This window comes from Podarcis muralis, chromosome 2 (assembly GCF_964188315.1).
Source record: "Podarcis muralis chromosome 2, rPodMur119.hap1.1, whole genome shotgun sequence".
NCBI classification, from domain to species: domain Eukaryota; kingdom Metazoa; phylum Chordata; class Lepidosauria; order Squamata; family Lacertidae; genus Podarcis; species Podarcis muralis.
In genome coordinates, this window is record NC_135656.1 from 121,857,389 (window position 1) to 121,885,276 (window position 27,888).

At 46.6% G+C, this 27,888-nt stretch overlaps 3 protein-coding genes across 3 annotated transcripts in view; 2 read left to right on the forward strand and 1 right to left on the reverse strand.

The window, feature by feature from the left end:
• Window positions 1-17,087, forward strand: part of LOC114591176 (alpha-2-macroglobulin-like) — a 62,727-nt gene extending 45,640 nt beyond the window's left edge. Inside the window, exons 25-36 of the mRNA XM_077923094.1 lie at window positions 2,940-3,024; window positions 3,528-3,684; window positions 4,764-4,838; window positions 6,251-6,419; window positions 7,830-8,062; window positions 10,168-10,386; window positions 12,302-12,429; window positions 12,697-12,787; window positions 14,007-14,075; window positions 15,073-15,175; window positions 15,413-15,454; window positions 16,275-17,087. Coding sequence (XP_077779220.1) covers window positions 2,940-3,024; window positions 3,528-3,684; window positions 4,764-4,838; window positions 6,251-6,419; window positions 7,830-8,062; window positions 10,168-10,386; window positions 12,302-12,429; window positions 12,697-12,787; window positions 14,007-14,075; window positions 15,073-15,175; window positions 15,413-15,454; window positions 16,275-16,300 — 1,397 coding nt within the window. The 3' untranslated portion in view covers window positions 16,301-17,087. The remainder of the gene's footprint in view (window positions 1-2,939; window positions 3,025-3,527; window positions 3,685-4,763; window positions 4,839-6,250; window positions 6,420-7,829; window positions 8,063-10,167; window positions 10,387-12,301; window positions 12,430-12,696; window positions 12,788-14,006; window positions 14,076-15,072; window positions 15,176-15,412; window positions 15,455-16,274) is intronic.
• Window positions 1-27,888, forward strand: part of LOC114592563 (uncharacterized) — a 400,972-nt gene that overhangs the window by 108,386 nt on the left and 264,698 nt on the right.
• Window positions 18,654-27,708, reverse strand: LOC144327066 (vomeronasal type-2 receptor 26-like). Its single transcript, XM_077925281.1, has 5 exons — window positions 27,247-27,708; window positions 26,039-26,776; window positions 22,084-22,311; window positions 19,927-20,053; window positions 18,654-19,567 (listed from the first exon to the last, which is right to left on the reverse strand). Exons 1-5 carry the CDS (start codon window positions 27,706-27,708, stop codon window positions 18,654-18,656), a joined length of 2,469 nt encoding a protein of 822 aa, XP_077781407.1.

A 27,888-nucleotide genomic window follows, 5' to 3' on the forward strand; every position in this document is an offset into this window, starting at 1 on the left:
GGAAATGCCGTTTACCTTCCCGCCGGAGCGGTACCTATTTATCTACTTGCACTTTGACGTGCTTTCGAACTGCTAGGTTGGCAGGAGCAGGTAGCAAGTAGGGACCAAGCAACGGAAGCTCACCCCGTCGCGGGGATTTGAACCACCAACCTTCTGATCAACAAGTCCTAGGCTCTGTGGTTTAACCTAAAGCGCCACCTGCGTCCCTCCCCCTGAAAAGTACATAGAGCCAAAGGAGGAAGTTGGAAGAGTGTTGCTCTTTCTCACTTCCTCCTCCAACTCTATGTGCTTTACAAGGCTCGGATTAATTCTGCTGGCTCTACTCAGTTCCCTTGAATGTGTGTGTTTGTATACCCACTTCCTTTCTGTCTCTCTGTGGGGTGAGTGGATAGCAGCATTTATCAATGGGGTTATGAGTTTGTTTTGTTCTTGTTTTTATCATGTATTTTGTGTCTTTATTTTGTATGTTTTTTTACTGTGAACTGCCCTGGGATCTTTGGGTGAAGGGTGGTATACAGATTTAATTTTTTTAAAAAAATGGATAAAAAATAAATGTTAAATGATATGATAGATAATATTTATTACGGCCATAGGCCCATACAGGTAAAAACAACACATAAGTGACAGCTTGTGCCGTGGGGAAAAGAAAAAACAGTCGCTAAAACACCACTATAACAATAAATACTATAAGATGGAAAGGCATGCTACGCCTTAATTAGCTTGTAGCGCTCCTTGGCGTCGCTTTTGGGAGAGGACAGCGACCAGGAACCTAGCCACTTTCAGGGTCGTGTGGGAATCCTTATCCTGCAAGATTTGGGCAAGGTGGAATTTTGGTGGGGTACCCTCTAGTTTCTGTATGATTGATCCCAACAAATTTGCCCGTGGCACATTGAACAAGGGGCAAGTGAACATAATGTGCTGGAGCGACTCCGGCATCACCTTATCACATTCGCACGTGGCGGGGACTTGGCCCTTTGAGAATCTATGTCTCAGGACATTGGAGGGGAAAACGTTGAACCTCGCTTTGGTGAAGGCCAGTCTATGGGCAACAGTCGAAAGGGAGGAGAGGTATGATGGAACGCAATAAGTTAAAGTGATACCAATGTTCTGGGGCGAACAAACACCTCCCCCCAGCGTATAATTTTGCTGCAAGTCGATGTCATCCAGTCTTTGACGGATCAGTCTTTGAGCAGTGATTTGATCTAGTTTTAGGGAATCTGAGGGAGAGATTCCATAGCTCAGGAGTTTGGCATGAATTTTACTAGTCCAAAGGCTGGAGAATTCATCTCGCCATAAGCATTGGACAAGGTAATGGTTTGGTAATCTATGCCACAATGATAACCAGTAATTGAAGACTTGCTTCCACAGGCAAGTTTCTAAGGATGCGATCTTCAATTCTAGTCGCATGGCTGCGTTGCTTACGCACAGGGGGAGCATTAGGAGCCGGCGTAGGAATTGGCTTTGCAGAGTCTCAAGGGGAGCAAGATCTGTCATCACGGCCCAGAGCGGGGCAGCATAAGCAAGCACTGCAACCACTTTTGCCTTGAACACCTTTAGGGCCGAGGGAACATGCAGAGCTCCGTCCGAAAAGAAAAATCGGAGGAGCGCATATGACAGGGTTTTGGCCTTGTTAAGTAGGTGTTGAATTTGAGCTTTCCATCCCAAGTTGTATTGAAAAATAACTCCTAGATATTGAAATTTTAGGATATGCTATCTTAGTACTTCCTTTCCCCAAAATGGCATATCTGACGAGTTTGGGGTAGCATTTAGGAAAACACTGAATGTAGCATTGCCATAAGGAGCACACTCCTCTCCTATTATTGCAGAAGTACAGTGGTGCCTCGCAAGACGAAAAGAATCCGTTCCGCGAGTCTCTTCGTCTTGCGGTTTTTTCGTCTTGCGAAGCAAGCCTATTAGCGGCTTAGCGGGTTAGCGCTATTAGCGGCTTAGCGGGCTTAGCGCTATTAGCGGCTTAGCGGGCTTAGCGGATCAGCTGATAAGCGGTTTAGCGGCTTAGCGGATCAGCTGATAAGCTGCTTAGCGGCTTAGCGGATCAGCTGTTAAGCAGCTTAGCGGATCAGCTGATAAGTGGCTTAGCGATCAGCTGTTAAGCGGCTTAGCGGATCAGCTGATAAGTGGCTTAGCGATCAGCTGTTAAGTGGCTTATTGGATCAGCTGATAAGCGGCTTAGCGGCTTGGGGAAAGGGGGGGGGGAGGGAAAAAACCCTGCAGGAACTCGCAAGACATTTTCGTCTTGCGAAGCAAGCCCATAGGAAATTCGTTTTGCGAAGCACCTCCAAAATGGAAAACTCTTTCGTCTAGCGGGTTTTCCGTCTTGCGAGGCATTCGTCTTGCGGGGCACCACTGTAGACATAATTCCTTAAGAATGGATTTCCTTAAGAATGGAGGAATTATTCTCCATTCTTAAGGAAATCAGCCCTGAGTACTCACTGGAAGGACAGATCCTGAAGCTGAGGTACCAAGACTTTGGCCACCTCATGAGAAGAGAAGACTCCCTGGAAAAGACCCTGATGTTGGGAAAGATGGAGGGCACAAGGAGAAGGGGACGACAGAGGACGAGATGGTAGGACAGTGTTCTCGAAGTTACCAGCATGAGTTTGACCAAACTGCAGGAGGCAGTGGAAGACAGGAGTGCCTGGCGTACTCTGGTCCAAGAGGTCACGAAGAGTCGGACACGACTAAACAACAACAACAGACATAATTCACAAAATGATAGGTGCAAAATAGAAAAGTAGTCCTTGTTTATCAGGTTTCAGAATTGTAAGTCTCAAGAAAATATTCAACCTTGTGCTTTTTTGTTGCATTACTGCTTCTTTCCATAGAAGATGCCTCTGTTGAGTTTTGGGTCAGTTGCAAATTTTATCAAGAAGATTAAAAAAGGGCAAAAAAACCCCACCCCGATTTTCCTTCCATTTCAGGTTACCAGAGACAACTGAACTACAAGCACTCTGATGGCTCCTATAGCACCTTTGGACAATATAACCGGAGCCCAGGGAACACCTGGTGAGATTGACAGAGGCTGCCTCATTTATGCCAGGCATGTTGACCAGGGGGAGGTTACCTGGTTGAATTGTCTTGAAAGTCCAAATACACTATGTCAGCTGGCTCACCCTTATCTATATGCTTGTGGACACTCTCATAGGGCTCTATAGGTTTGTGGGACAAGACTTGTCCTTGCAGAAGCCATGCTGGTTCTACGTCAGCAAGGCTTGTTCTTCTATATGCTTGGTAATTTCATCCTTGACAATTCTTTCCTGGGACAGATGTTAAGCTAACCAGCCTGTAATTTCCACAATCCCTACCCCAGAATATATTCTATTTTAATACAATTCTGTATTCCTTAGCTTAAGCTGTCGATTTTTTGTCTCATACGTGAAAATGCTTTCCTGGTGTATTCATTCTGAGGTCCTATCAAAGGGCACATTTCTGGGCTTCTACCTTTCAAATTTCCCCAAATGCATTGGCACTGGTGCCTGACTCTGCTGTGCTCGGTGGCTTTCTTGCAGGCTGACGGCGTTTACGCTCAAATCCTTTTCCCGAGCCAGACCCTACATCTTTGTGGAAGAAAAACACATCAAGGACGCTCAGGCGTATCTGGCTGCTAGGCAGAGAGAGAATGGCTGCTTCAGAAGCATTGGGAACCTGTGGAACAACGCTCTGAAGGTACAGAGAGAGGGAGAGAATGCAGTCAGAACCAGATGCTGGGGCAACCTCAGAAACAAAAATTCACCAGTGTGGTTTGTGTTGGCCTTTTGGGCTGAATTAAGCTGGAAATGGTCATGGTGTGATTACCTTACGCTGTTCTTTTGAGCTCTTTCTGAGGCCTCTGGACTGAGGAAATTGTAGTGTGGAAGATACCATGAGAAGAGAAGATAGGTGGGAACATAGATCCCATCTCTGGGGTGCCATAATAATAATAATAATAATAATAATAATAATAATAATAATAATACAATAATAATATATTATTTATACCCTGCCCATCTGGTTGGGTTTCCCCAGCCGCTCTGGGCGGCTCCCAACAGAATACAACAAAACATCAAGCATTAAAAACTTCCCTAAGCAGGGCTGCCTTCAGATGTCTTCTAAAAGTCAGATAGTCCTTTATCTCCCTGACATCTGATGGAAGGGTGTTCCATAGGGCGGGCACCACTACTAAGAAGGCCCTCTGCCTGGTTCCTTGTAATCGCACTTCCTTCAGTGAGGGAACCGCCAGAAGGCCCTCAGCGCTGGACCTCAGTGGCTGGACGATGGGGTGGAGATGCTCCTTCAGGTATACTGGGCCAAAGCCATTTAGGGCTTTAAAGGTAGCCCCACGTAGAGCTCATTACAGTTGGGGTGCCCGGCCGGGTGACCCAATGCATTGCACATGTGACATCACATGGTGTGACGAGGCCCAATGGGGTTCATCACAGCTGTGGGAGGACCATAACACTCTCTGGAAGGCCCAGCAATGTGTGACATCATACATACACGACAGGCACCCCCAATGTGGGGCGGAACCCAGTGCACCTGGGCGGGAAGCAGTGCAGAACTGAAGTGGAGAGTAGGACTGGGACCATTTGCATGGAAACCATCCATGATAGGAGACCCATGTGGACCGGAGTTCTAACTATGGTGGACAGCCAGAAGAAGTGCATCCTAGTATCAGGTGGGTTTTGGAGAAGGTGGATCTTGGGAGATGGAGAAGGACCTTCACACACCCCATGGAGCTGAGGCCTTTTCCGCTTCCTTTCCTACAGGGTGGGGTGGATGACGAGATCAGTCTCTCTGCCTACATCACTGCTGCTTTGCTGGAGAGCCATCTGCCTCTCGATGTAAGTATCTGTCTTCTCCTTCCCGAAGCCCATTGTGGAACAAACAGTCATGCAGGGCAGGCAGGATTGTCCCCCACAATCGCAGCTGAATGTCTCCCGGCAAATTCCGAACCAACAAACAAGTGGGGTGCATGTTTCCTTCTCAAGCAAAACAACCAGCCTTCTTTCTTGTGCAGAGGGCAGGAGAACCCATGACCCTCCAGATCTTGTCGGACTACAGCTTCCATCGGCCCCAGCCAACATGGCTAATGCTCAGGGATGACGGGCTCTGTAGTCAACCACAGATGTTCTCTAACTCAAGTCTAGCAAGTGGCCTTCGTGCGTTCTGTGGCGGGAATTTGTTTCACTATCCTGGGAGAGCTGAGAATTTTCCTGGTTTGCTTAAGATGGGTTTTCTTCATTCCAGTGAGGGAGATGCAGGACACATTCCTTGGATGAAAGGTGGTAATAATAATAATAATAATAATAATAATAATAATAATAATAATAATTTTTATTCATACCCCACCCTCCCCAGCCAAGACCAGGATCAGGGCGGCTAACACCCGATATAAAAACAAATTGATTGAAATACAACTTAAAAACAAGATTAAAATACAACATTAAAGCATTAAAATACAGCCTCCTTTCAATGGAAACTCAAATCAAAAACTTTTTTGGGGATGAAAAATCAAGTCTTCACCAAGGCTAACTTTCCAGACTGGTCCTACGTGGGCCAGAAAAAAGCCAGGGAAGTCCCCAAATAGGAGCTCCATCACAGAAGGAGAAAGGAAAAAGGATAGAGGGGAAGAGGATCAAGTTGATTCCAAGCCAAAGGCCAGGCGGAACAACTCTGTCTTACAGGCCCTGCGGAAAGAAATCAGATCCTGCAGGGCCCTGGTCTCATGAGGCAGAGCGTTCCACCAGGCCGGAGCCAGTGCTGAAAAGGCCCTGGCTCTGGTTGAGGCTAATCTGACTTTCTTAGGACCCGGGACCTCTAGGGTGTTGTTATTTATGGACCTTAAGGTCCTCCGTGGGGCAGACCGGGAGAGGCGGTCCCGTAGGTACAGGGGTCCTAGGCCATGAAGGGCTTTAAAGGTCAAAAGCAGCACCTTAAATCTGACCCTTTACTCCACCGGGAGCCAGTGCAGCTGGAAAAGCATAGAAAAGGTAGAGAAATTTAATAAATGAATAAAAATGAAAGGGGTTTTCCAGAGGCACCTGGTTGTGAGAACAGGGTGGCAGACTAGATGGGCCCTTTGTGTGATCTAAGGCGCTCTTGTGATGTTCTTAGGTCTTTGCCCTGCCCAGCTTCCTGCAGCGCGTGGGCCTGACTCTGCTATTCCAGCCACCACCTACGGGTTCCCCCCAGGCCTTCTGAAACAGCTACGATGGCTTGGGCTAAGCCACTCCTCCCTCCCTTCTCTCCACAGCATCCCACTGTGCGTAATGCCCTGTTCTGCCTGGAGACGGCGGCGGCTCAGGCGAAAGAGATCCACGTTTACAGCCTGGCCTTGCTGGCTTATTCCTTTGCCCTGGCAGGGAAGGAGGAGCAGAGGCAGAAAATGCTGCAGTTACTCCATGAGGAAGCCGTGCAAGAAGGTGAGAACGGATCTCTGGGTGGAAGGGAAGGGTGTAGTACTCAACCCTTCTTCAGCTCCGAGGGCCTTCTGGCGGTTCCCTCATTGCGAGAAGCGAGGTTACAGGGAACCAGACAGAGGGCCTTCTCGGTGGTGGCTCCCGCCCTGTGGAACGCCCTCCCTTCAGATGTGAAGGAAATAAGCAGCTATCTTATCTTTAAAAGACATCTGAAGGCAGCCCTGTTTAGGGAAGTTTTTAATATTTAATGCTGTGTTGTTTTTAACACTCGATTGGGAGCTGCCCAGAGTGGCTGGGGAAACAGCCAGATGGGCGGGGTATAAATAATAAATTATTATTATTATTATTATTATTATTATTATTAATAATAATAATAAATTTTATTTATATCCCGCCCTCCCCAGCCGAAGCTGGGCTCAGGGCGGCTAACAACAATCAAAATAGTCCAACATTCTAAATACATTCATTATAAAATTAATTAAATCAAATTAAAATCAAATTAATGGCAACCATCAAGCAAAATTCTGTGCAGATTGCCAGAGGAGGGGGTCAGGCTGTGCCCTGACCAAAGGCCTGGTGGAACAGCTCTTTCTTGCAGGCCCTGCGGAAGGATGTCAGGTCCTGCAGGGCCCTCGTCTCTTGTGACAGAGCGTTCCACCAGATTGGAGCCGCAGCCGAGAAGGCCCTGGCTCTAGTTGAGGCCAGCCTAACCTCTTTGTGGCCTGGGATCTTTAGGATATTTTTATTTGCAGACCGTAAATTTCTCTGTGGGACATACCAGGAGAGGCGGTCCCGTAGGTACGAGGGTCCTAGGCCGTATAGGGCTTTAAAGGTTAAAACCAGCACCTTAAACCTGATCCTGTACTCCACCGGGAGCCAGTGCAGCTGGTATAGTACCGGATGAATATGATCTCGCAGCGAAGACCTTGTAAGGAGTCTCGCCGCGGCATTCTGCACCCGCTGGAGTTTCTGGGTCAGTCTCAAGGGCAGCCCCACGTAGAGCGAGTTACAATAATCCAGTCTGGAGGTGACCATCGTGTGGATCACAGTGGCTAGGTCAGGGCGAGAGAGATAAGGAGCCAACTGCTTAGCTTGGCGGAGATGAAAAAATGCCGCCTTTGTTATAGCTGTAATCTGCACCTCCATAGAGAGGGAGGTATCGAAGATTACACCCAAACTCTTAACGGACGGAATAATTATTATTATTCTCCCCTTGAAAATCTGGCTCCTCATTCCCTGGTGGGAATGAATAGTTGGCAATGCAGACAAAACCACCAGTCCAAAGATCCGCCTTCTTCTCAGGATCCAAACAGTTTGCTGGCCCTCTCCCCACATTCCACAGCACCGACAGTGTTAGTGGTCCCTGGGTTGCTTGACCCAAACATTAACGACTCCCTCCCTCCCTCCCTGAAGAGGATGGCTCCCTTCACTGGCAGCGGCCTGGAAAGAAAGAGGTGGACACACGCCTTTCATTTTTTGGTCCTCCCCGGGCTCCGTCTGCGGAGGTGGAGATGACAGCCTACGTCCTCCTGAGTTACCTGACCAAACAGCCAGCGCCGTCCCAGGAAGAGCTGGGGACGGCCACCCGCGTTGTCAAGTGGCTCAGCCGGCAACAGAACCCCACTGGGGGCTTCTCCTCCACTCAGGTAAGCCTCCTTCCTTCCTTCCTTCCTTCCTTCCTTCCTTCCTTCCTTCCTTCCTTCCTTCCTTCCTTCCTTCCTTCCTTCCTGGGATCCAGACCAAAGTTTGCAAGGAGTGATGGGAAGGCACAGCAAGCTGTCAGGGCTGCTGCAAACCCTTGAAATCCAATAAAAAAATTCCAATCAAAAATTCTATACAGAATGGGAATGCATAGGAGAATACATGGTGTTAAAGCAGAACTCTTAATAGGCAATTGTTAAGCGAGTAAGGACAAAAGAAGTAATTATAATTTAACCGTTTTCACGTTACTCTATTTTATCAAAGCAACTAGAAAAAAATATATTATGATGGGAGGATCTCACACAGGTGAAGGGAAGCAGTGGGGAGGAGGGGAGGGTTAGGTTGAAATTGGGAAATAAAATAATATATGGGACAGCAAAGGAAATAATAGATTCTTATAGAATAGTAATATATTGTAACCAGAATAGAAGTTTAAAAGTGGAAGTAAATGTATTTTTAGTATTTTCATTATTGTAATAGCTATTATTATTTCTTATCGGTAGAAGGGAATGTTAATTTAGACTTCTTTGTTTTGCTGTCTGTATAATTATTTTTTTTAAGTCAATAAAAAAAAAGATCTCTCAATCATAGGAAATTGGGGTATGGTAATGGAAAGTCCAGGGCCCGTTGAGGATGTTGCCAAAGTTTGGATGCCTTGGCTGAGAATGCAAACCCCAAGGAACCCAAATTCTCACAATAACTTTGAGGTGACCATTGATGTCCCCCTTGGGTCTTGGCTTCTTCCCTGGCAGATTGGGGTATACCATATGATGTCTACATCCCCTAGGGAAAACTCCCTTGCTCATTGGGGCCACTTATACATCCTCCATGTGGGGATACCTTTGAAAGTGACTCGGAAACTGCAATTAATCCAGAATGCGGCTGCTAGACTGGTGACTGGGAGTGGCCGCCAAGACCATATAACACCGGTCCTGAAAGATCTTCATTGGCTCCCAGTACGTTTCCGAGCACAATTCAAATTGTTGGTGCTGACCTTTAAAGTCCTAAACGGCCTTGGTCCTGTATACCTGAAGGAGCATCTCCACCTCCATCATCCAGCCTGAGGTCCAGCTCCGAGGGCCTTCTGGCGGTTCCCTTGCTGTGAGAAATGAGGTTACAGGGAACCAGGCAGAGGGCCTTCTCAGTAGTGGCGCCTGCCCTGTGGAACGCCCTCCCATCAGATGTCAAAGCAACAAACAACTATTTTACTTTTAAAAGACACCCGAAGGCGGCCCTGTTTAGGGAGGTTTTTAATGTCTGACTCTGTATTGTTTTTGATATTTGGTTGGAAGCCGCCCAGAAAGGCTGGGGAGACCCAGTCAGATGGGCGGGGTATAAATAAATTATTATTATTATTATTATTATTATTATTATTATTATTATTACTACTACTCCACAAAGTGGAAATGCATTCCCAACAAAAGAGGACAACAGACTTGTGCAGAGAAAGAGATGGAAATGTGGAAATGATTACTGTAATGTATAGAAATGCAAGACTAGAGCAAGGAGGACTGTGACCTCTGGGCCTGCCTAGTCTGCTGTCCGGGTGCGCAACTTGTGTGCCAAGGCCCTGTGACCCGCAGTTCCCTAGTGGATAGTAACCTTTCCTCCCTCCAAACAAAGGCTTACCCAACGCCTAACCTCACAAAGTTGTGACGATTGCTACAAGGTAGGTGTATACCAAATGGCTGGTGTGAAGGTCGCGAGAGGGGGTTCTCTGGCCGTGCCATGATTTAAATTTCCCACGGCCACATCTCCTGCTGACACTAATTGGTCGGTGGAGCTACCCCTGGGCGGGGCCCTGCCCAGTGACGCAGCCTAGATGGCAAAAGTGGCAACGTGATTAAGTTGCTAACTATACATTGGAATCTGCTCTGGATCAATAGGAGTAGAATTCATGACAAGATGGATGACAATTAGGGGGCCCTTCCAATTCTGCAGTTCTACTAGTCTATGATAACTGGACTTCAACCAGGGGACAACTTCAAACTGAGGACCGTCCTCTCTACAACAAGGTCCATGCCCACCTTCCCCTGGGTCTGTGTTGCAGGACACTGTAGTCGCCCTCCAGGCCCTCTCCCTCTACGGTGCCTTTACCTACTCCAAGAGCAGCACGGGCACAGAAGTGACCCTGAGTTCCACTGGGGGCGTCCTGAGGCAGTTCCAAGTGGACAGCACCAACCGCCTGCTTCTCCAGTGCCAGGCTCTGCCCAGCGTGCCAGGGGACTACGACAGCACTGCCAAGGGGGAAGGCTGTGTCCACGTCCAGGTGAGTGAGTGTCCCACCCGGGATGGGTGCCTGGGAAAGAGAAAGTGTGACATGTGATGTTCTGGATCACAGCAACACAACTGCCCAGACCAGCACTCGGGTGGCCCACGAGACTGTTGAGGTTGCACAAGGCGGTGGCAGCTTTGCTTTGGAAGACATTGCCCTTCCATAAGCTCCTTCTGGTGGAGTATGGAGAAACCAAGTTGGGGCAGTTGCCCCGAGCAGGTAGCAAGAACAAAAGGAATGGGGGGGACCCCAATCTTGGCAACAGTACGTTTGGAAATGATATAGGGGTCAACATTGTGTTAGTAAAGAAGCTAATGCAGTTCGAGACTGCATCAATGGTAGCATTGTGTCCAGATCAAGAGAAGTAATAGTACCAATGCCTGGAGTATTGTGTCCAATTATGGGCACCAAAGTTTAAGAAAGGTATTGAAAAGCTGGAATGTGTGCAGAGGAGGGCAACCAAGATGATCAAGGGTCTGGAGACCAAGCCTTATGAGGAACAATTGAGGGAGTTGGGTATCTTTGGTCTGGAGAAGAGAAGACTGAGAGGTGACATGATAGTCAACTTCAAACAAACTGAAGGGCTGTCACATGGAGGATGGAGCAAGCTTGTTTTCTGCTGCTCCAGTGGGTAGGACCAATGGGTTCAAAATACAATAAAAGAGATTCCAACTAATCATTGGGAAGAACTTTCTGACAGTAAGAGCTGTTTGGAGGGTAGTGGGCAGTCCTTCACTGGAGATTTTAAACGGAGGTGGGATGGCCACCCATTAGGGATTCTTTAGCTAGGCTTCCTGCATTTCATAGGGTTGGACAAATGATCCTTGGGATCCCTTTCAACTCTACTATGGTTCTATGACCAGGGTTTATCGCAACTTAGCAAGCCAGTGAGTGGAAATAGGTCATTCAGAATCCTAGAGATGTGCCAAGGAAGGGATAAGTTGTTCCAGCAAAGGCTGGATGCTAACTGAACCATTATATTGTCTCTAAGACCCTCCACCTTTAAAGGGGCAGACCTCCAGCCTGAAGCTGGGGCCTGTGTCCTCTCTCTGCTAACTTTCATACAGCCCTCAGGTGTGAGGACTCTGGCCCCTCTGGGGGTATTGGCTAGAAGGCTGCATTGGTTGATGGGCTCAGTGATGTCAAGATCCATAGTAGCCCCTTGTGTCACAGTCCGGTTCACAGGCGATCGAAATCCTGGCAGGGGACATCAGGACCAGGGGCAAGATGGCGGGGTGGGAGCAGGAACGGGAGTCCAGAAGCCAGGAGTCAGGAAGCCAAGAGTCCGAGGATCAAGAAGCAAGGAGTCAAGAAGCCGAGGTTCAAGGATCAGGAAGCAAAGAGCCAAAAGCAGCAAGGCAGGAAGCGTGTCACTGTGGCAAAGAGCCGAAGGGAAATGTTGACCTTATATCCCTTCCCAGCTCTTGCCACCAGGTGCTGTGAGTTACCAGTCAGCCTCACCTGTGCGGCCGCACCTTGCCCCTTCAGAACAAGTCCTGCAAAGTCCTATTGGTCACAGGGCCTGGCTCTTGCACGCACACCTGACACCTTGGTTGGCTGTCCTACTGCCCTCCTGGTTCCAGAGGCCGCTTACCCTCTGAGTTGGTGTCCAAGTCACTGCTGTAAATCTAGGACATGCCTGATGCAGAGAGAGAGAGAGAGAGAGAGAGAGAGAGAGAGAGAGAGAGAGAGACCCTCCCATCAGATGTCAAGGAGATAAAAGAACTACACAACTTTTAGAAGACATCTGAAGGCAGCCCTGTATCGGGAAATTTTTAAATGTTTGATGTTTTACTATGTTTTTATGTGTGCTGGAAGCCACCCAGAGTGGATGGGGAAGCCCAGCCTGGTGGGTGGGGTATAAATAATAAAATTACTAATTATTATTAGAGCCCTGTTTCCTTTCCAGACCACTTTGAAATACAACGTGCAGCCCCACCAGGAAGATGCGCCGTTCATGCTGGAGGTGCGCACAGTTCCAGAGACCTGCGCTGGACCCAAAGCCCACAAAACCTTTGACATTGCCATCAATGTCAGGTAGTCCCCTTCATTGGCCAAGGCTATTTGGGAATCTGGACCATCCCACAATCAGGATGTATTAGAACAGCAGTTCTCATCCTGTGGGTCCCCAGTTGTTGGACTACAACTCCCATCATCCCTGAGCTCTGGCCTCGCTAGCTAGGGGGGATGGGAGTTGTGGGGGACCCACAAAGGCTGTATTAGAAGATGGATAGATGGTTACGGGGTGGGCTGTCGGGGGAGAAGAGTGGTGCGATTCTTTCCCCTCTCTCTTTGGCTTCTCAGTTACACCGGCAACCGACCGGCCTCCAACATGGCCATCATCGATGTTAAGATGCTCTCGGGATTCATCCCGGTGAAACCATCCGTAAAGCAGGTAAGAGCTTCGTTTGTGTGTGAAGGCCCCGCCACAAACTACAGCCTACTTCCTTGGCTGTAGGAGACTTGAGAAGAAAAGAGCTGCCTTTGGCATATTGCCTACCTACCCCAGGCATCCTCTCTCCAAAAACAGCCATGAGGATCCCTCTGGGTGTCTCACAAGCGGGACTTCTCCTTGTGTTTGTTAGTCTGTCTCCAAATTTTGCTACTCTGAGGTCTGCAACCTTTGTTCACAGAGGTGCCAGTGAGCTTTCGCAGCTGATGGATACAGTAATTGGCCATGGGATTGTCCAATCCCGTCTTGGTTTTAAAGTCAGGTGACCTAACGGGCATAATCATATCTTGGGGCTGCGAATGTTGTACTAGCTTGCAATGTCCACTAGCCACTAGGTAAGTCACTTGGAGACCTTCTGGTGACAAGTGGCTAATAAGTCTAATAAATGAATGAATGAATGAATGAATATAAGCCAAGGACACCACACAGCTCAACCTCATCTGCCAGGACTACAGAGAAGGCTCTCCTTGCCCTCACCTTAAGGTAGACTATGCTGCACTCCCTGAGGCTTCAGAGATCGCCTTTCCCCATATATGCCCACTCGACCCCTTCGATCGGCGGAACTGGCACTGTTACATTTGCCGTATAATACCTGTTCCGCATTTGTAAGAACTCGATCTTCTAGTGCACTGTGGAACTCCCTGCCTCTTGACACCAGCCAACTGTTAAAAACATTCTTGTTCGGACAAGCCAACCCAGGTGCTTAGGAAGCTAATGCGAGTTTTAATCTGTTTTCAGTCTACTGCTATATTAACTTTTTTAAAGTTTCAAATTATTGTTGTCGACGTTTCTTATTCAAAGATTTACAGTGGTATCTCGAGTTGAAGTACTTAATTTGTTTCGGAGGTCCGTTCTTAACCTGAAACGGTTCTTAACCTGAAGCCCCACTTTAGCTAATGGGGTCTTGTGCTGCCGCTGCGCCACTGGAGCACAATTTCTGTTCTCATCCTGAAGCAAGGTTCTTAACCCAAGGTACTATTTCTGGGTTAGCGGAGTCTGTAACCTGAAGCGTATGTAACCTGAAGTGTATGTATCCCGAGGTACCACTGTATAATTTTATCTTTTTCATGAACTGCTTTGAGGTTGCTTTTTTACAGTCAATTAGTTTATGAATTTTATGAAATAAAGAAACAACAATAATCTGCATTTTGCCTCCCACCAGCTGGGAAGGCACAATCTGGTCCAGCGCACGGAAGTGAGCACCAGTCACGTCCTGCTGTATTTGGAGAAGGTGAGCAAAGATGTCAGGCTTGGGCAATTCTCTCCTCCCCCAGTAGCACCAAGGAAGAAACAAGAAAGTTCATATTTATGGTTTTATTTAGTCATTGGGTTGCAAGACAAAGAACCCAGCCCTGAACTCCACAGTGACGTTGCTCACTTTGAGCTCCTCCTCTTCTTTCCCCAGCACCAGTACTTGTCTCCATGGAGGGCCTCAGAAGACAAATGTCGTTGAGCCCTTTGCTCTTGAATTCTAATTGAGCGGAGAGTCCAGGGCGATGGTGGTGCTTCTATGCTCTCCAAAGATGTCTCTGTTGCCAGTTCTGCCCCTCCCCTTCCTTCTCCTAACACCTCATAACTTGGCAGCTTTGCGTTCTGCTGTAATTCAATCCTGTTTCTCTCGTCTCCTGAAACTGCTGGAGAAAGGGGAGGCAATCCCCCCACCCCCTCCTCCTCCAATGGATGAAGAGGAGAAAGAGGAGGCGATCCCTAGCCCTCCTCGTCTGTCCAGTCCCTGACAAAAGAGGGCAGCTAGACTGGAGGCAGGAGAATCTCTCCTTTGGTCCAGTATATCTGAAGGAGCATCTCCACCCCCATCGTTCCGCCCAGACACTGAGGTCCAGCTCCTCCAGGTATACTGGGCCGAGGCCGTTTAGCTTTAAAGGTCAGCACCAACACTTTGAATTGTGCTCGGAAACGTACTGGGAGCCAAGGAAGGTCTTCCAGGACTGGTGTTATATGGTCTCGGCGGCCACTCCCAGTCACCAGTCTAGCTGCCACATTCTGGATTAGTTGTAGTTTCTGGATCACCTAAAAGGTAGTCCCGCGCATTGCAGTAGTTCAAGTGGGAGATAACCAGAGCATACACCACTTTGGCGAGTCAGTCTGTGGGCAGGGTGGGTCTCAGCCTGCATACCAGATGGAGCGAGTAAACAGCTGCCCTGGACACAGAATCTCAGCAGTCTTGTGATTCTGTATCTCAAGTGATGATCCCACCTGCTTGTCCACAGGTGACCAACATGACCCAGAGCTACACCTTCACTGTGGAGCAGGACGTGCCTGTCCAGAACTTAAAGCCGGCTGTGGCAAGAGTCTATGATTACTATGAAACAGGTAAGAAAGGCCCCCACAAATGAAGACCATTAAGGTTCACATATCCCACTTCTTAGTTAACCCCCAAAGCAAAATTTAGAACCACCATGCAGTAGATGCATTTACGAGCATTCTGCAACCAACCCCTTAAAAACCACCCACTAGTCTAAAAGTGGTGATGGAGAAAGCTCTGGGGGGGCAGAGGCTGGCCTGACCTCTCTTTCCAGATGATTCCCTCTTGCTTCCCTCTCTTTCCAGATGATGGTGCTGATGCAGAGTACAGCGCCCCCTGCAGTACAGGTAGAGTATGAACAGAGATTGCCTTGTGCAAATCTGAACTGGCTCGAAACTACCAAAGGCCATCCCAGACCATAATCCAGCTTTCTTCGGGGGGGGGGGCAGGACATGATATAGGGGAGTGGTTTCCAAACCTTTTAGGGCCTCTGCCCCCTTGGTTCCCCAAAAATCATCCTCCCCTCATAGTTGTCAATGTTTCCCTTTTTAAAAGGAAAATTTCCTTATTCCGAATAGGATTCCTCACAAAAAAAGGTTGACAGCTATGTCCTACCCTACCCTATAAAAAGCATTATTCAAAACAGCAGTTTTCACGACCCACGAATGAAGGCAATAACACAATAAAATTCAAAACAGTGACAATTAATTGCATGTTTATTCAAAACCCAATTCAGCTCTTTAATTGATTCAACAAAACGGATGAGTTTGATGCAGTGCTGCCAGATTTTTAAAACCTGATAGTCATTTACACTTCCAGCACCGCCCCCCCCCCTGCTGCCCACTCGCCTCTTAGCACCACCCCAAGTAATCCCACTGCCCCCCCCCCAGGGCATGGTACTGCCCATTTTGGGAACCACTGATTTAGTGTCCTGAATTAAAGCAACTTGAATGGAGGCCAGGCCTCCTGTTGGGCAGGTTGAGGGGCCCCACCTGGGCTGCTAGGTTTGGGGAAGGGCATGAAAGGGCAGTAGTTGGGCATGGGGGGGGGGGTTTGGAGGGGGGTTGCCACCTGGATCTCCTGCCTCTGTTTCCCCAGAGCAAATTGGGACACTTGTGGGTGAATGCTTGGCCAAAGGAGATTCTTATACTCTTTCCTCCATTGCAGCCGAAACTAAACAGGGGAATGCATGATGAAGAATGCAGCCCATCGCTTCCCAGGCGGACTCTGCTGGCATCTGGTCTCCTCGCTTATCCAAATAGGACTAATTTAGCCAGCTAGCCCTGGTGATCATCTAATGTCTATTGGATGGATTTCCCCCCTAAATTGATTTTTTAATTCTGAATTTATTGTTACGTTTTATACTGTATTTTATGCTGTTTTTGTTGTTGCATCAATTAAGTGTTTTAAATTTGTTGTTAGCTGCCCTGAGCCCAGTTTTCTGAACCAGGAAGGGCGGGGTATAAATAAAAATTTATTACTATTATTATTATTATTATTATCTTCCTTCCACCGGATAAGGAGGGGGGATAGAGCAGTGGCTGTGAAGAGGGAAGAAGGATTTCTCCAAATGCAAGGCTCATCCACATCTCTGCTTTCCCCTGGGAAGAAACCACTTTTTCACCACTGAGTCGGAGCAAACATTGATTGGGTTTTCTCCATATTGAGGTTTGCTCTGATTTAGCGCTCAAGAGAGGGTTATCCAAGGGAAAGTAGTGGGGTAAAGGAAATTTTTTCTAGAAATGGGACAAGCGGAAGTATGTGGCCCAATTTGCTTATTCCACCCCTTGATAGTCCCAAAGGTCTGAACTGCAGCCTGCCCTGCTCTGCCAAAACCCGGAATAACAAAAGGAAGAGGAGGGTATCGCTACAAACTCAGCACCTCCTTTGTTGCCTTTTGTTTTCCTTTTGAGACCCTTCTGTATGGCTTCAATTTCCCTCTACAGGATAAAATAAAAGAGAACTATATTTTTGATTCCAGTCATGTCTCAAGCATTATCTCTGTGGGCATTTCTGGGGTGGGATGTGGTATGAATCCAACCATTTATTTTTGGTGTTTTATATTCTCTGATGCATATTAGTTTTCCAACTGGCCAAAGTCAAACAGCATTAGGGTTGAGCAGCCAGTTTAGCAGCAAACTCATAAAGCAGGTTGCTGCTGAAGGGTGCATGCGGTGTGTGTGTGTGTGTGTGTGTGTGTGTGTGTGTGTGTGTAGCTTCAGATGGAGTAGATGAAAGAACATAAGAAGAGTCCTGGTGGATCAGGCCCATGGCCCTTATAGTCCAGCATCCTGACCTCACAGTGGCCAACCAGATGCCTCTACAAAACCCACATGCAGGACCTGAGCATTATAGATTTTCTTCTCCTGGTCCACCCCCTCCAGGAGATGATGGGAAGAACAATGCAGATTATATGGCGCATCTGATGATGTCGTCAGAAACAGGCAAGGAGGAAGCAGGAAGAAAGATGTTTGGAAATCAAAGAAAAGCAGACAGGCCTGAGAGGAAACAGTCAAAGAATGAGAAGAAGAAATCCTCTACTTCTCAGGGTGCGGATGACAGAAACAGAACAAAAATGTGTAGTGGTACCTCGGGTTACATACGCTTCAGGTTACAGACTCCACTAACCCAGAAATAGTACCTCGGGTTAAGAACTTTGCTTCAGGATGAGAACAGAAATCGTGCTCTGGCGGCTCGGCAGCAGCAGGAGGCCCCATTAGCTAAAGTGGTGCTTCAGGTTAAGAACAGCTTCAGGTTAAGAACGGACCTCCGGAATGAATTATGTACTTAAGCCAAGGTACCACTGTATATTAAAACACTTAGACATAACCCTGACTAAAGAACTATGGCAAGAGAAACTGATGGACTACGCAGAATTGGCAAAACTGACACATAAGCTACGGGACAAGGACAACTGTGACTTTAAAGATGAATGGGAACCTTTTACAAAGTACTAAAGGAACAACAAAGTGAATCGGACTCCTTGGCAGGTTTTGAATAAACACTCACAAGCTTTTTATTGACAACCAGTCAGATAAATTAAGGATTCATACAATTCTGTAAAATGCAAAGAACAGCATTTGTAGAGAAATCAGAGACTGGAGCTGAGGGAAGTCAGAGGGGGAGGGGAGGGTGGGTCATTTTATGGGGGGGAGGGGGGAAATGGGGAAATCAAGGATGATATGTTTTAAGATCATATGTTTTGTTTAAATTCTTAATAAAAATATTTTTAAAAACACACATTTAGACACATCAGAATTAAATACTCATTGCAGAATCCACACAGGGGAGAAACCATATAAATGCACGGAGTGTGGAAGGAGCTTCAGTGTGAGTGAGGCAGCTTTTAAAAGATTCACTGGAACATTGAGTTCTAGTGGACCTCCTTGCAGAAGAAATTCCATAACACTGGAGCCACTGCAGAGGAGACCCTACACCAAAGCCTTGTTAATTTCACAAAAGGAATAACGTCTTGGAACCATCCTAGATAAAGATTGGGCCTTATCAGAAGCTATGGTTCTGGTCTAGATATCAGTGGGGACAGAACTAGTTCCTATTGTCAGATGTTTGCATCATTAGATGCTCCTTTGTGTTCAGATCAGGTCTGAATACAATAATGTAGCACTTGGGCATGAAGATGCAGCCCAGCAGCCCAGCACTGGAAGCGAAGATAGAGAAGATCTGCACAGCCACCATGTACTTCCCCTTGGTGCTCAGGTAGGTGGGCACAAAGGACACCCAAACACTGCAGAAGACCAGCATGCTGAAGGTGATCAGCTTGGCTTCATTGAAGGCCCCAGGCAATTTCCTGGCAAAAAAAGCTACTGTGAAGCTGATGGCAGCCAGGAAGCCCATGTAGCCAAGGGCAATGTAAAACATGGCAACAGACCCTTCATTGCACTGCAGGGTGATCTCTCCAGGCTGGGAGTGCATGTCGGAATCTGGGAATGGTGGAAACATTCCAAGCCAGATGGTGCAGATGAGAACTTGGACAGTGGAACAGGAAATGACAATGGAGTTGGCCAAACTCTTCCCCAGCCATCTCCTCACCCTGTTCCCTGGCTTTGTGGCTAGGAAAGCTAAGACCACTGTGATGGTTTTGGCCAACACGGAAGAGACGGCAACTGAGAAGATGACACTGAAGGCAGATTGTCGGAGAAGGCAGGTCATCTTCCTTGGCTGCCCAATGAACAGGAAAGAGGACAGAAAGGAAAACAGGAGGGAGACAAGAAGGATATAGGTGAGGTCCCGGTTGTTTGCTTTGACTATGGGAGTGTCTAGGAATTTAATGAAGATTCCTAACACAATCCCTGTGGATAAGGACAAGAATAGGGTGAAGGAGGTCAGGAGGGTCCCCAAAGACTCTTCATAGGCCAGGAAGGTGATAATCTTAGGGACACATTGATCTTGATCTTTGTTTGGATGCTGATCTTCTGGACATTTGGTGCAGTGGTCTGCATCTGAAAAGAAAAGCAGTGAGTTCAGCATCATTCATATATCACTATTATCTCTGTTGTGTATTACATTCTGTTATGTTAAGAAGTCCTACATGCAACAGGAGAAGAAGATGTAGTGTCCAGTAGGCGTTAGAATAATAGATTCATATAACTGAAGAGTTGGAAGGGACCCAGGTATCAACTGAGTCACACCCCTGCAATGCAGGAACCACAGCTAAAGAACCTCTGGCAGATAGCTGTCCAACCTCACTTCAACGGGAAGAAGGAGGCATCCCAACCCCATCAGTGTGTACATAATCAGAAATGCTGGCGCTGACATATGAATCCCTTCTCTTTGCCTTCTCCAAGGGCTCCCCTCTTACCTTCCAGAGCAGAGATTGTCCCTTTCATGCACCGTGAGCAACTGTAGCAGCAAAAGGGTTGGCCTTCATGAATTACCTTGGTGTATCCCTGGTGACAGCTTTTGCTGCACCTTGAATGAGGCGGGGTCTGTTCATAAAAGGAAGGAAGTGGGTGGAGAAAGCGAACAGAGAAAAGTTTTTATCTTTCTCTTATAACAATAGAACTTGGGCACTAATTTTTTAAATTTTAAATTTTAATTTTTTAAATTTTATTTTTTTTAAATTTTAAATTTTTAAATTTTAAATTTTAAATTTTTTAAATTTTTAATTTTTAAAATTTTAAATTTTAATTTTTAATTTTTTTAAATCTTATACCAGTACATATTTACACATCCAATTTAAATCACCAAATATTGTCCCCCCTCCGCCCCCTTTCCTCGATTGCTTATGTCATATCTCTTATCACTGCATATCCAATTTAAATACATTTGTTATTTATCCTTTATACTCAAATTGTTTCACTGCTCGTTTTTAATTCAAGCCTGCTAGTGTTTTAAGTGGTTTGCAATAGTTCTTCAAATAGTCCTGAAATGTTCCCCATTCTAAATTAAGAATTCTCCAACTCCCGGAACTGTTCGAAAACCAAGGTGTGGCTTCCAATTGGCTGCAGGAGCTTCCTGCACTAAAGCGGAAGCTGTGGAAGCCGTGCTGGACATTTGGCTTCTGAAAAATGTTCGCAAACCAGAACACTCACTTCTGGGTTTGCGGTGTTCAGGAGCCGACTTGTTTGGGAGCCAAGCCGTTCAACAAGCAAGGTACCACTGTATGGCTAAGACTATGGGAAAGCCTAGGTTGGCCAGTCAGTCTCTCTGTACATGAGTCAAGAGGCTGAAAGGAGATCCAATTGTTTGTTTGTACTGTTATTACTTGTCAGGAGCGTCCTACACGTGAGTAGGAATCCAATAGAGACACATGCACGGCTAGCATGTTCTCTCTTTCCTGGTCGGTTGTTCGGGAGCTTCAAAAGCTTTCTCCAGCCCGAACATTACAGCAACCAAGAGGCATCAGCACACTTTAGGATCAGCAGAGTGTTAGCAGTCCGCGTGACAGACTCAGCAGCACAGCAATATTGGCTAAACTACTTTATTTACACATAATACACTTGGAGTGTTTTGACTTAGCTCCTTCCCCTTTCTCATCAGACAGCAAAGAGAAAGGACAAAGGACAACAGTCCCACATCATGGAACACAGTAATATAAACATCCTGTCTCCGTCACTTCCCACAATGTGGAATGAAAGCATACACTGTCATGTGATAAAACAATCCCATGACTGCAACACGGGGCAAGAATACTAACATTACTATACTACTATATACCGTATTTTCCCTTCTATAAGACGCACCAGACCACAAGACGCACCTGGTTTTTGGAGGAGGAAAACAAGAAGAAAAATATATTCTGAATCTCAGAAGCCAGAACAGCAAAAGGGATCGCTGCGCAGTGAAAGAAGCAATCCCTCTTGCTGTTCTGGCTTCTGGGATAGTTATGCAGCCTGCGTTCGCCCCATAAGACGCACACACATTTCCCCTTACTTTTTAGGAGGGAAAAAGTGAGTCTTATAGAGCAAAAAATACGGTATTTGTTTATACCCTGGCTTTTGCCCCGACAGGAACTCAAGGCGGCTTATAAAAAGATAAAATTGGACAACACAAGGCAAGGACGTTCATTGCATACCCTCCAACATTTCTCTGATGAAAATAGGGATGTCCTATTCCATGATGATGATAATAATGGTGGTGGTAGTACTACCAATAGTATTTATACCCCACCCAGCTGACTGGACTGCCCAACATATATGAAAACATAATAAAACATCAAACATTAAAGATCTTCCCTATACAGGGCTGCCTTCAGATGGCTTCTAAAGACTGTCTAGTTATCTCATTGGCTCTGGGGTTGGATAACTCCATACCCTCCAAAATTTCACCCAAGGAAAATAGGCGTGTCCTAAGGAAAAGCGGGACATTCTGAGATCAAATCAGAAACTGGGGTGGCTTCTGTAAATCCAGGACTGTCCCTGGGAAATAGGGACACTATTGTGTCTGTCATTGTCCCCTTCACTTGTTGGCTTTGAGTTTCTAGTAAAAAAAAGAAAGAAAATTAAGTAGGTCTCACCTGGTTACACCACCCAGGCCACACAATGGCATCTGGATCTATAGCAAACGTTATTGTTGAGGGGTTGTGTCTCTCTGCACTCCCAACCTTCACTTTCTCAATTGATTTGTTGGGGAGCACTAACACGTTCACAACATCGAAGGCGGCTGCCAGGTGTCCGTTCTCATCCAAGTGCAGCCCGTCTACGGAAGTATTGTCAAAGTGGAAGTTTCTCAGGAAAGGGTGAAGCTATTATGGCAAAGAAAACAGCAGCGTTTGGTATTGCAAACTTGCCTTGTTGGACCTCCAAAATTTCTGAGCATCAATAAGCAAGCATGTTCTGGAAACTTGGGTCTCCAGAAGCTTTTGGACTACAGTGCCCATTGCCCATGACCACTGGTCCTGCTAGCTAGGGATGATGGGTGTTGTAGTCCAACAACAGCTGGAGACCCAAGTTTGGGAAACACTGTCCTAGAATATGAACAGCCCAGCATCCTGTTCTCCCATTGGCCAGACTAATGCCTGTCGGAAACCCACAAACAGTGTGAAGTAATGAGGTCCGGTACGCTTCCACTGCCACTGCTCAGCTTCTCTGGACTGTAGCAGAGTGTAGGCACACCATGTGCTTTGTGTTTGAGCATGCAGGAAAAGAGAGTCTGTACGCAGCTTCTTCACTAATCTAAGAAGCTTTATTATGTACAGCAGCAATAAATCAGAAACTCCAGAGACAGAAGAAGGAGAGTTTGGATTTGATATCCCGGTTTATCACTACCCTAAGGAGTCTCAAAGCGGCTAACATTCTCCTTTCCCTTCCTCCCCCACAACAAACACTCTGTGAGGTGTGGGGCTGAGAGACTTCAAAGAAGTGTGACTAGCCCAGGGTCACCCAGCAGCTGCAGGTGGAGGAGTGGGGAAGCGAACCTGGTTCACGAGATTACAAGTCTACCGCTCTTAACCACTACACCACACTGGCTCCCATCAGCATCTTGTCTCCCATCTTGGTCAAAACTGAAAGGAGACTGAACACAAAGAACAGATTTCCATATGAGGGAAACCACTCCCCAGTGGGCAGGACGCTTACTCTGAGCTGTTTAAACCTGTAAGCTCTGATTCTCCTCACAAACAGGACCGGAGCACACCTGCAATGCTCTCCACAGCAGGCATTTAGGAGCAGAACAGGGTCATCATGGCTTAGTAGCCATTGATAGGCTTCTCTGTGGACTTGTCTATTTTTCTTTTGAAGCCATTCCAATTGGTGGCCATCACTGCCTTCTGTGGGAGTGAGTTCCAGAGATTAACTATTGGTTGCATGAAGGAGTGCTTTCTTTTGTCTGTCCTGACTCTCCCAGCGTGGCCCGTGGCCCTTCCCATCACGCAGAGAAGGGCAGAGTGAACTCTTTGCTCCAGCCAAGCGTCCAAGGGGCAGCCTTTGGAATGCAGTGCCGCAGACACCAATGGGGGCTGGTCAGTTAGAGCAAATGGGGCTCCAGCCCACCAACCTTCAGCCAGGCTCCCTGTGCGCATTTTTACTTTTAACCAATCCAATGGCCGGCATTGCCTCTCAGCTTCCTCCGCTTTGGAATGTTGCATTCGTAGAACTCATCTGAGGCGTTCACAAAGTAAAGGAAGGATTGAACTCTGATTAATAAGAATACACGCAGAGGCTTGAAGCAGCAAGACTCTGGGAAGGGTGCGTATAATAATCTCTGTCCCCTCGGCCCAGGTCGTTTTATTCACAAAGGAACTTTTTACAGAGTGTTTGTAAGAACCAATCAGATTTCTTCTGAGCATTTCAACAAACCCATGTGGGGACAAGTTAAACTAATTAAGCACACATATTTCTGGGATAAACAAAGAACAGAACTACAGAGGAGGACACCTGGCAACCCCAGAGGTGATAAACAAGCAATATACATGATAAGGAGGATGGCCAGGAGGACAGTGATCATTATCACCTTAATGTGAAACCTGTTTCCTGGCCCTAAGATAACATCCTAAGATTAACATATCAGAAAGCTACTTCAAAGAAGCTTGCCCACTATCTTAGATGATCCAGGACGCCTGCCTGGCGAAGCAACTGGCAGTGTACGTGACTTGACTTGTCAAGCAAGAGAAATGGGCAGTAGAGGAAATGGCCAGAGATGCAGAGGGTTGTGGGATTTGATCAGAATTTATTGTCAATGTATCAAACCCAGTCAACACAATGCATTAATCGTGGACACAATGGTTTGATGCATATTTTATAATTCCTCATAGTAATCCCACCTGACCCCACGCTCTGGATATTTGCACTCCTACACTCATCGAGGAAGAGGATGGGGATGAAACATTCATTTGACTATGCCTGCCATTTACCCCCCTGCCTCCTGCCTTATGAGGTCCAATGACCACAGCTAAGGAGGAAATGATGCTCATTGGAAGAACTTTGGACCCTCACTAACTCTCAGCCTATTGGGGATGGAGGAGAAATTCAATTTCAGTTTGTGTTCAAAGCTGAATTTATCAAATTTGCACTTTCCAAAACAATAAGAGAACCGGAGCAGAGCCAGCCTTCCAAATCTGCACTAAGCCCAAGTTCGCAATGCGGTTCCTCCAACCAAACAACATTCACGAACATTTGTATATTAGGGGGAAATGTGCCATATCCATGAAAATAGCACACAACATGTTAATTTAGGAGCACTTGCTTCCAAATATGTGTACATTAATCAAAACCGCATACAAAAAATGTGTTAATTAGAAGAAATTCACACTAAATTGCTGAAGAATTTTCATGAGGTTTTCATGAGGTTTTCATGAGCAACAACAACAACTGTTGCCCTTCCTCTTCTGGGAAAGAACAAAAACTTAAACACGTAGCAGAACTCCCAAAAAATGGACCAGAGGCAATTGTACTTCATTCAGCAGAGCTTTTACTTGCTATTGAAGGCAAATGAGCAGAATGGCCACAAATCCAATACATTCAGGACTGGCTCAGTCCATAAAAATCCGGTTGCAGCACTTACAAAAACTTATAAACTTATAACAAGACTAAACCTTAACACTAAGCATACAATGTCCAGAACATCACACCAGGAGGAAGAGAGACAGAAAGGGAAAGTAAGACCCAGGCTCCTTCTGGCCCATATTTATAGTCAACATGACCTTAATTGGAAGAGATAAGAAAACCAGTTCAAGCCAGCTGTACTCAGATTCTCTGAAGGTATAACCCAAACAATCACGAAGCTTCTTTCGTACAGAGAAGCTTCCAGAAACCTCTTGAATGAATTAGAATAGAAAAGATCACTACACATCAGATCAATACTTTCTGCACTAATAAATGCAAACTGACAATAACAACAACAACATTTTTATTATTTGCACCCCACCCATCTGTCTTAGTTGTCGCAGCCACTCTGTGCAGTTTCCAGCATATACAAAAACTTAAAACATTAAACATTGAAAACTTCCCTATAGAGGGCTGCTAAATGTTGCTAAAGGCAGACAACCTAACTTGTGAGGAACACAAATGGAAGAAGAAGAAGAAGAAGAAGAAGAAGAAGAAGAAGAAGAAGAAGAAGAAGAAGGAGGAGGAGGAGGAGGAGGAGGAGAAGAAGAATAGTAGTAGTAGTAGTAGTTTGGATTTGATATCCCACTTTATCACTACCCTAAGGAGTCTCAAAGCAGCTAACATTCTCCTTTCCCATCCTCCCCCACAACAAACACTCTGTGAGGTGAGTGGGGCTGAGAGACGTCAGAGAAGTGTGACTGGCCCAAGGTAGTTGGGCTACCTCCAGCAGCTGCATGTGGAGGAGCGGAGACGCGAACCCGGTTCACCAGATTACGAGACTACCGTTCTTAACCACTGCACCACACTGGCTCCCATAGACTCAATGTATTAAATGAACTGGCAATAATGTTAGCAGTGAAGGAGAGAAAAGAATACCTGCCATGGCTGTACCCTTTGGAAGACCAAGTCGCTTCCACCTCCCCTCACCATCCACCGGGATCTGGATGCAAATGTAGCCCTTAAGGCAAGCACCAGAGCCCGGACCAAACTGTAAATCATGTAGCTGTCCAGGGTCAAGCTGCCTTCATCAACCTCCTGATAAATGCTCTCCTTCTTCTCGACGCATCTCATTTGACCTCTTGCCGCCAGCGCATACTTCAAATGAAAGCAACGAAATCCTTTCTTATCAAACCGCGGTTTGACGTTTTCATACCTCGTCCCCTTTTTGAACTGCATTAGGAAGGCCAATGAGGTGTGGATGTTTTGCATCTCAAACATGCGGTAAAGAGCACTCAGGTTGATGTCCTGCAAAGCCGTCATGATCCAAACTTTACCTGCTGTGGGCTGCTTGCTCCTCACAGCCCGGAATATGACGTAAGCTAAACCGAAAACAGATTGAGAGTCCCCAGAGAAAATGGCGATGTTGACTTTCCTCTGCACGAGGAACGCAATCATGGGGGAAATATTTCTGTACAAAACGAGTGCTGGGATTTTTTCTGAGAAGGCCACGCAGATCCCCTCCCTTGCCAGCACTTCTGTCAAAGTCCTCATGACCCTCTCTCCGTTGTCATTTTCTGGAACGACGAGGCCAACCCACCTCCATCCAAAATGCTGCAGAAGTTTGGCAATGCCCAAGTATTTGGTCTCAGTGCTTGGGACCATCCGGTAGACAAAAGGGAGCTGAGATTTGTCTTTCAGAGCTGGGGAAACAAAATCGTAACTGACCTGTGGAGAAAAGGAAGGTTTTGAATCTCAGGATAAAGCCGAGGTGTTTGCAAACCTAAAATATCACAACTAGCTATTGAAATGGCTGTTGTCATTTATTGTGTGTGTGTGTGTGTGTGTGATTTTGCAATCAAAATCCTACACTATGCATTAACATCTGCTTCACATGTGGTTATACTTCTTAAAAAAGCAGCCTTAGAAATACAGGGTGTCAGTACATAATCTGCTCAATCCTGTCTGGAAGTCCGTTCAACTTGCAAAACGTTCGCAAACCAAGGTGTGGCTTCTGATTGGATGATTGGCCCCAGAAACAATGGCAGCAGCCAAAACGGACGTACGGTTTCCAAAAAACATTCTCAAACCGGAACACTTACTTCCGGGTTTGCAGTGATTGGGAGCCGATTTGTTTGTCAACTAAGCCGTTCAGGAACCAAGGTATCACAGTACCAGCCACACTTCCCATTTCCTACCTGTGGGGTTTTGTAGATGCTCAACATATTTGAAATCTGGCCAGAGATTTCAGAGTCAGCCCCTTCGAGGACAGCCAGCAGGTTATTCCGCCTTCCGCAGCTGTAGTTTGGGATGTTTGCTTGCCCAGTAGAGAGAAGGTCTATTGTAGCATCATAAGTCGTCCTTGCATCAAAGTAGTTTTCGTAGATGTTGTAGCCCAGAGTGACGTTGAGCAAGAGCCCAGGATCCCTGCTGACTCTTTGAGTGGAAAATATGAAGGGCAGGAGCTGCCTGAACTGCACGTTTGATAACCTGCAACAAAATTTGTGTCCCACGTTTAACGACCATCCAGCTAGACGAATACCCACAGCATTCAGCCTGGCTTTGACTGTTAACTGTCTCTCACTTTGCTGGTGTTTGAAGCTCATTCTGTCTGTGACATCATACACTGATGTCACAATGCTACATCTGCATTTATCCATGGTAACGTCACTGGCCAATAAACTCCAGCAACTAGGTCACCAGCAGCCTGGCTCTCCAGCAAACTTAATGCTTTCGTTCATAGCCTGAGCATGAAGAAGAATATGGAGATCATCAGGGGGGTTGGGCTGAGTGTTCACCAGTATGCAGATGATACATAGCTCTACCTCTCATTTAAATCA

Bases quoted from the DNA above. Each gene is read 5' to 3' on its own strand.
- LOC144327066 (XM_077925281.1), bottom strand. From the start codon at position 27,708: ATGGATAAATGCAGATGTAGCATTGTGACATCAGTGTATGATGTCACA. The intron at 26,777-27,246 runs GTAGGAAATGGG...TTTTCTCCACAG, and splicing joins GCATCTACAAAACCCCACAG to GTCAGTTACGATTTTGTTTC. The intron at 20,054-22,083 runs GTGAGACCTACT...TTTTATGAACAG, and splicing joins GGCCTGGGTGGTGTAACCAG to ACCCCGCCTCATTCAAGGTG.